The sequence below is a fragment of the Corvus brachyrhynchos genome, unplaced genomic scaffold, assembly GCF_000691975.1.
Source record: "Corvus brachyrhynchos isolate BGI_N302 unplaced genomic scaffold, ASM69197v1 scaffold450, whole genome shotgun sequence".
NCBI classification, from domain to species: domain Eukaryota; kingdom Metazoa; phylum Chordata; class Aves; order Passeriformes; family Corvidae; genus Corvus; species Corvus brachyrhynchos.
In genome coordinates this window covers 127,575-136,491 of record NW_008235749.1, presented here as the reverse complement: position 1 = coordinate 136,491, position 8,917 = coordinate 127,575, and the positions used below count along the sequence as shown (strand labels likewise).

Sequence of the window (8,917 nt, the reverse complement as noted above, 5' to 3'; positions counted from 1 at the left end):
CCTGCTGAATACAAGCCAGATTTTTGTATCTTTTTCATCACAAGATTTGCCCATAGAAGGGAACTGAATTTTAAGGTATCTTTGGAACCTGGAAAACTCACCTCAGCAGCTTCATTCATCTTCACAATCATGGCACTGACCACATCATCTGCGTCACTGATGAAAGTTCCCCCGTCACGGTTCCGCCTGCGCTTGCCGCTCATGCTCTTCTTCCGCTGCAGCATCATGTCAAAATCTGACATGAAGTCCATGCTGAAACACAACCACAGCATTTGCTGATGGTCCTTGGTAGGAAATAATTGTGTTTCTGTAGTGTACAAACACTGTCTCAAGGTCCCTGTGAGATAATTAGTTATTCTCAGTATGCAAAATGCAAAACTACCGAAGGACTCCAATGGCTCCCAGAGGCCCTCAGACCTCGCTGTAATACCAAATCTGACATGAAGTCCATGCTGAAACACAACCACAGCATTTGCTGATGGTCCTTGGTAGGAAATAATTGTGTTTCTGTAGTGTACAAACACTGTCTCAAGGTCCCTGTGAGATAATTAGTTATTCTCAGTATGCAAAATGCAAAACTACCGAAGGACTCCAATGGCTCCCAGAGGCCGTCAGACCTCACTGTAATACCCAACATGTGCACACCTGTAATATCCAGGGTCCACAATGCCATTTCACCAAAATCTGGCATTAAGAAAGGAATACACAACCCACTGACTTACTGCTTCCCTCTTTTGATGTTATCATCAGAGTCCGATTCATCTGCTGTCTCCTTCGTGTCTCCGCCACCTTTTTCTTCCTCCAAATCCTCCTGGTTAAAACCCTGATGGGCAAAGACAGTACAAATCAGTGTATGGATCAGGACTGAGCATCTATGCAGGTACCTGACACTAAAAAAGCTTCAGGTAAGTCTTCAGAGGATCTAGCAAGATGAACAGTCTTTTTAATTCCCCCTGTGACTACTGTCACACCAACTCTCCCAAAAGATGAGCTGTAAATGTTATTTAACCCAAAGACTGCTCCCCAGTGAGTCTGGCAGATACAAAACTGACCTGATGCAGCATATACATTCTCTTCAGATCTAGCAAGTGAGCAGGAAACATCCAGAATAATACTTACCGTAAATTCTTCCTCTTCCTCATCACCAGATTCTCCAAATATATCTGCGATCAGGTTCCTGTGAAGGTAACAGCAACATTTATCTATTTGGACTGCAACAATGAGATGTGTCTTTTCTGCAAAATCTCTAATGTGAGAAGATCCCCTTTTCATTCTGTCTCCTACTACTGACCTTCCTCTTCATGCCACCAATGAAGGTAGACAGTCATTCACTGGTTGGGATTTATCCATTTTCTATTCACCATCACTCCCACAGTCTTCAACCCCAAAATAATTCATATTCTTTCACACTTACTCTTGTTCATTTCCAGATTCACTGTCACTGCCAAACAGATCTTTCTCTTTTTTCTTCCCAGCATTCTCTTTTCCTTCTTCGTCCTCCTCCTCACTATCAGACACAACATTTTTCTTCCTTTTGTCAGATTTCTCTGAAGCAGCGTCACTATCTGATTCTTCAACATCAGAAAGGATTCGTACCTTTTTTGCAGCTGCCAGCAGAAAAGAGCATTACTACTTGTCCCAGTAACAGAGGGGACAACTGTTACTCTCAAACTATTCTCTGTCTAGTCTTCCTACACCAGACCATTGCCATTTCTTAAAAAGCATATCCACTTTATTAAATCAGCAACTGGAGCTTCCATACATGTCTATCCATAAAAAAATTGTAATTTTAAATCTCTCACCCCCAGTATATGAAAAAAAACTGACAGGAAAAAACTACTGGAGAAACAGCAATGAAGTAGATAAATAACAAACTATCATGTCAACAGATGCCAGTAAGATCCCTGCAGTCTTCTGTTAGTCTGAGTTAGACCTACTTATTACTCAGAAGTATTAGATACACATTCACACAGCAAAGCAGTTAGAACAGCCACTACAATTGCAATTCTGCTCCAAAACCAAATCTGATTTATGGTTTCTCACTTAGATGTTTTATTCACATAAAAGCAACAATTTAACTTTCACACCACTGCCTGTCACAGCAGGTTTTCACAGTATAGTTTCTTACGTGTTTTCTCACTGTCATCCTCACTGTCAGAAAGGATGGCTGTTTTCCTCTTCACCGTCTTTTCTTCCTCTTTCTCATCTTCCTCACTGTCCGATATTTTATGTCTCTTAGGGGCTTCATCTTCACTGTCAGAGCCCTGAAATCCTTTCCTTACATGTTCATTATCTGAATGATGAGAGTCATTCTGCACGTCTTCCTTCCTGTCCTCCCCATCGCTATCTTCAGACTCTATCTGCTTGTGTCTGGAGACATCCTCACTCTCTGAGTCACTGGCTGGCTGCTTCTGGAGCTCTTCACTCTCGGAGTCACTGGCTGGCTGCTTCTGGAGCTCCTCGCTCTCAGAGTCACTGGCTGGCTGCTTGTGTGACTCCTCATTTTCAAAATCACTGCTGTGATCCCTCGGAGGTTCTCCATTGTCAGAGTCACTCGCTCGATGATTTAAGGCCTCTTCATTTTCAGAGTCACTTAAATGCCGGTTTGGATGGTCCTCAGTATCAGAATCACTGTCTTTCCCTCCATGCGTTGCTTCATTTTCTGAATCACTTACATTGTGATTTGGGGGCTCCTCATTATCTGAGTCACTGTCTTTTTGCCTTGGGATATCTTCATTTTCAGAGTCTGTCATATGAGGCTCTCCTACTTGCCTGTCATCTTCTCCATCACTGTGTTCATTCTGAAACAGAAAAAAAATCTCAGGCAACTAAGCAAAAACACCTTAAAAAGTAAAGAAAACATGTTCTGAATTTTTGCTTGTCCTTCCTGCAATCTGATTATCCAAGGAGCTGCAAACTGAAATAATTTCTACGTAGAAATAATTAGACAATTTACATCAAAAGACTATCTAATACTTTATACTAAGAAAAGTATTAAGAGATCAATGGAAGTATGTCCATCCTGCAGCTCCATGGTATTTTGAAAATGGTAACAGAACTCACAGAACACTTTAAGCATGTCTAAGAAGGGTCCAGTTGCTCAAGGGTAAAGGCTTAGTACTTTTATTTTAATAGGTCAGGTCTTCAAAGTGGCTTAGGTGACATACCCAGTAATAAAGCAAGAAAGAGTATCTTGCATCTATCATTTTATTTTCCTGAAAATCTCAAAGAGATGTTTTCTCTGTGAAATACATCTTACTGAAACAGCACAAGCATTACTCTCCAAGTGAAGCTAGCGCCTGTTTCTTTGTCCAGGAAACCTATTTAAGAACAAGTCAAGACAAAAAGCCTACCAAAAACCAGGAACTAAGTTTTAGTCAGACCTTTCAGAGTATTATTGTTAACAAGTTTTGTGTTTCTATGCACCAGAAGAGTTTCAACACTTCGCTCCCCTATGCTGACAGCTCCCGTGCTCATCCACACACCCAAGATAACCCATGCACAAATACACCCACCTGACAACTTTAGAACTGAAACAATCCTTTGACTTTTCTACACAGTAAAAAATACTGAGCCATACGCTCCATTTTAGAACCTCTCACAAGCCATCTTGCTAAATATAATTACTTACAGCATCATATTTTATCTTTCCAACATCTAATTTCTACTTGGGAAAAAAATTTCAATTGCATTTACCCGAGAATATGAAATTAGATTCTTGAACACTCGCTCCATTAACTCAGCTCTCACAGCTACTCTCACCATAATCCTGTTTTCAGCGGAAAACAACACTGCACAAGGAACTTCTGCATACTCAACTCAAAGCCTCAGCCAGGCTTACCTCAGTCATTTTGTCTCAGCTATAAACTTTTTCTACTTCCAAACTGAGTATTGTCCTAGGGGATGCTTTAAGACCTATATGTGCTGGAGTTTCCAAATCTCTCTTTTCTGCAATTTAATTTCCTTGGAAACAGACATTCTATCTATTTTTATTTTCTGTAGTCATTCTACTCCCACATTCAGAGCCATGAAAAAATCATAGGTGTAGCTATCCTACACCTACAACAAAAAATACTATTAATCTTTAAAATGCATGATGCAGGAAGAATTTTAAATAAAATTAATTTCAATTGCTTTTAGGAACTACTTCCTTCATAATTATTCTAAGTGGCAAAGAGCACTGCTTTTTAAGACTTTGGACTTTATATGTTTATTCCCTTGGCTAGCACTTGATAAAGATCTTCTAAATTACTGCAGAATGACTAACAAAGTTACTGAACAACGAAAAAAACCCAAGGACTATGCAATTTTAAAACATGCACTTTAAATACTACTTCACTATTTCCATGCTGCTTAATCCTAATTACAAACAGCTGATGTGACAATCTGAGTTGTTTTCTCTCTGCTGCTTGCTCCTGTCTCTACAGCGATGCATCTTTTGAATCTTTTGTATCCAGTAGTTCTCGTTTCTCCTCACAGAAAGGAAACATGGTTCTGTTAAAACCTGAATCTGGAATTTTAAACAATATGAATATTAGGAAGTGACAGAATTGAGGATGTACACTCAACTGCTCTCAGCTTGTTACTTACTATTTTTTTCCCCTACCAAAAAATCACTTTGATTGCCATCTCCTAGTATGTCCCACATAAACCAATCACAGGTGCATGTGACAAATCTTCCCTGAGTGTAATACTTAAGATTAAAGAAAACTGCAGCTGCAAACAGAACAGAAAGCAGATTCCACAGCAGTTACAGGTAAGGTCATTGAGAAACACTGAAATGAAATTGGTATCTACAGTAACAAAAATTATTTAATCCTTGTTTTTCTACCATTTTATTTTTTGTAGGTTTGTCTGTCTTCTCTCAATGTCAGACGGTGAATGCTGAATAGTACTGATAATTATGCCAGCAGTAATAAAGGATCTTCCTAAATGAACCCAAGGAAATTAATTAAAATACTACTCTTTAAGATATTAGGATCATCACCTTCCCAGCTTCCAGTTTAGAAATTCTTTGGTGAACAAACAAATTTAAGAACCAACTAGAATCAGTAATGAGCCTCAATATTTCTAAGATCAGAAGTGTGGCTGCAAGTTATATATGCACCTGTTCAGAATTAATCACTAAATTACAAAGAACTTCTTATGCAAAAGCTTGGTGAGAGGACACTATAATTATAGAGCATTATTACTGCAGATTATTACAAGATTCCAAACCTTTACTCTGTTATTGCAAACTGACAATCACTCCTGAGAATGAAGATGTTTGGGGAGGGAGAGCAGACACACAGCTGGCAGGCTCGCCCAGCGCTCAGAGCAGCTCAACTGCTGCAGTGTGACCACCTGGAGAAGCAGCACCGAGGTAGCAGAGGTGTCCCTGCACACTCTGGGCACACAGCACCACCTGCTCCAGCCCGGTGTGGGAGGCTAGGCCAGGCAGCAGCACTGTGTCAGTGAGCGCAGCAGCGCCCCACAGCCCCCACCCAGCACCACGGAGCACCTTCTGCAGCAGAGCTGAGACCCTGCACGGGCCGGAGCTGCCCACAGCGGGAAAGACTTCTGCATACAATTAATGAATCCACATGTTTTGGAATGTAATTGATATAAAAAGTGTACCAACTTCACAGTAAAATGACTAAACACTGTTGGATTAAGTTTGATAGTCTTCGCCACCCCTTTTAAACTGTATTAGTTCATCTCTAAAAAAGTGTTTTCAAAGAAATTAAGTATGTAATTTTTGACTTTTCTAGTTTCCCTTTTCCAAATACTTAACTGAAAGATCAGACATTCTCAAAACCAAGTAGGTCTCAGGTAATTGCTACTGCATTTTTCTCTAATTCCTTTGCTTTCTTTTCTTCCTCCTCTTTATCTATAAACATTTTAATTGAGATGTCCTTAACTTTTTTTTTTAAATGAAAGAGCTCTATAACATGAGGCTTTAGTACAGTATAAAATAAAGAATACATCAAAATCAAATTTACAGTGTTACACTTCTATGTAAAAATTTCAGCTACCAAGCAGTTTATTGGATCAACATGCAGCCACTTTTAAGAGCTACTTCTTTGATAATTTAGTAACTTCAACAAAATGGAACCCATCCACTACAATCTCATGAAAGATGAGTGTTAAACTAAGACCTACATAACCATCATGGGCAGATCAGCAAGTTCCTCCTTTTTTCAGAAGTGTCACATATTGGTGCTTGCTAACAGTCACAGTCTAACCAGAACTCAATTCATGAAACAGCAGCAACTTGGTGGAAGTGTAAGAACTAAGTTATTACAGATTTCCCTATGACCCTGACTTGGACAAACACTGTAAACATGATTTCAGATTCATTACTGTACTAAAACTAATTCTAATTGTCTAAAGCAGAATCAGTAAGGACATCAAGGAGAACATTTATAGATAAAGTGGGATTGGGGGAAGGAAAGCCAGAAAAGAATTGTGGAGAAGAAAAACCCACATACCTGAGACCTACATAAGTAATTCCTCAGGATTCCCCTTTTCTTTAAAGTTAAGAACCTGAAAGAAAAGTTTGAAATTTTAAAACTTTAGTTCTTTACATCTGCGTTCTAAATTAGAGACAAAATAGTAATTAAATAGACTTAACTGATTAGGCTGTCTCAAAGGTTTTATTACCTTTGAGTGTCATTTCTCCCACATACTCCTAAAGATGAAGAAAATAAGACGAGAGAATATTTAGAGTAAATAATAAGACAAATGACTGAAAGCTACTCCTTTCAGAGATGGCTGCTCCACATTGCCTTTTGAGTGCAAAGTGAACTCAATGCAGGGCAAGAAAAATTAAGACTTCATAGCAAAACAAAATATTCAGATTTTGATTTGAGCTGAATCAAATAAAGCATTAAGACTTGACGGTTCACATTTAGTATTGGTCAGAAAGGTGGCTTAGCTTGGCTCTTTTCTTTTAATTGACTTTCTGAAGTATTTTATCTATAGAGGAATATTCACCTGCCACCACAGAACAAAGCCCTTAAAATATTGCAGCACATGAAGAGGACCAGTAAACAATGATAACTGGTACTTTCTGCTTACCTAAATCTGAAGAAGACATGCTGCAGATGTAAACAACAGTCAACTTCCTTGTCACAGTAAGTAAAAGTAAAATCTCAGAGAAGCATAGAAAAGTAAGAGCCAATGATTAAGCCTTTGTACATGGCAGAAAAAGTTTAATATTATTGTAGCAGCACCATGACTCTTCACATACTCATCACACTTTTCTTTCATTAAAACAGAAGTACTAAATCCCTCCTGACAGATAGTTATGTTTCCCAGGCTGAGAAATATGTTTCCTGCCACACTGAATTTGTAATTGTCACAACAGGAGACGCTGCCTCACACCAAATCTATTTCTTCCCTTGTACTTATCAACACCTTTCAAAAAAAGTAAATTCCAAATGTGCTTTACAGGTAAGTTCAAATACATGGGAAGAACTTTCACTTTATACAAATACAAAATCTTCATCCAGTTTCTAACTCTGAGGGAAGTATGAATTCAATAAAGGCGGGGAAAAAAAAGAAGAAAAAAAAAAGGATTGCAAGTTATGCCACAATGGAGTCAAGCCTTCTCCCACATCAGCCTATGTCACATTTTAAGCAATTTCTAAAATGTGTAACACTGAAAACCCAGCCAGAGTAAATCCTGATCTTTACATAAAATACGCACACCACTATGAAATGGCTTTGATTACAGTTTTTATGAGTATCAAAAAGTTCTCTGTAACTTTGCTGGCTAGAAGACCTGAGTTCACAGGCCAGAATTACTCCATCCGACTAAGACCTGATATAACTCTATTGTGAGTCACAAACAATTCTTAAAAATTAACTCTTAACTTCCAAACTGTCCTAGAAGTCTAAAGGGAGCCTTCTCTTTTATCACAATTTCTTCTCAGCCCAAAAAGTCAATCCACAAATGAAGTGACTCTGTCCCAGATACAATCCTGGACCAAAGCCTTTCCATGCTGAATGTTTCTCCAAATGGGAACCACTTCAGAGGAAGAACAGGTCCCATTTAGAAACCTTAACCTGCTCCACATGCACACCTGCTCCTTTATGAATTACAAGGTGAAAACCAGCATAAGGCAGACTCAAGAGTCAGTGCCCCCATCTGACATGGAAGCTGGGAGAGCATTTATTCTCTGGCAAGGAAATCTACACCTCCAAAGCATGTGGTTTTACATCACTGCGCAGAATTTCAGGTGCAACTTCGAATTCCTCATAATCCATTGCTTAGAGTTTCAAACTCCAAAATTTTATCTTTGTGAAATCGAAGGTAATCGAGTACAGCTTATTCAGGTTCAGAACAATGTGTGCTATCATAACAATTAAGAAGAAAATCAAAACCCTAGCCAACATACTTGTCAAGAGACTATCGATGCATTTTTATGGAAGTAAAGTTTTCCCCGATAAGACCCTTAAGAAGAACTGAATAAATACGTATGCCTCGGTTATGAGAGAATGCCACTTTAAACAACAACAAAAAAGAGTTCAGAGAAGAGTAAACTTTATCTAGATAAAGCTCCCGTAGTACCTCTGAATGGTGCCCTACACTTCCATTCTCGGATCCAGAATGCTGCTCGTTTCCTTCATCTTCCACATCAGATCCTGAGTCTCGCTCGTCTTGCACCGGAGTAGCTCCTCCATCATCTATCCCGAGGTTAAAAAAAGAAAGTAAAACTCAGCGTTTAAAGGAACCGCACAGGAACCGGGCGGGCTCCCGCTCTAACGGGGCAGGAAAACGGGGCTGTCCGAACAAAGCACCCCAGACACCCCCGGAGAGCGCACAAACCCGCCTACACCATGCGGGCAGCGACTGATGCACTGCCCACACACCGGACTATTGAAGGAATTAACGCCGTGCTGCCCTCAGGCCAAGGCCCGCCCGCTGTCCCCC

The 8,917-nt window shown here is 39.6% G+C and overlaps 1 protein-coding gene across 1 annotated transcript in view; it reads right to left on the bottom strand.

Annotated features, from left to right (window-relative positions):
* Nucleotides 1–8,917, bottom strand: part of IWS1 (IWS1, SUPT6H interacting protein) — a 27,151-nt gene that overhangs the window by 17,184 nt on the left and 1,050 nt on the right. The window contains exons 2-7 of the mRNA XM_017726305.1: nt 8,555–8,700; nt 2,129–2,801; nt 1,415–1,607; nt 1,120–1,177; nt 723–823; nt 102–252 (exon numbers count right to left, since the gene is read on the bottom strand). Coding sequence (XP_017581794.1) covers nt 102–252; nt 723–823; nt 1,120–1,177; nt 1,415–1,607; nt 2,129–2,801; nt 8,555–8,700 — 1,322 coding nt within the window. The remainder of the gene's footprint in view (nt 1–101; nt 253–722; nt 824–1,119; nt 1,178–1,414; nt 1,608–2,128; nt 2,802–8,554; nt 8,701–8,917) is intronic.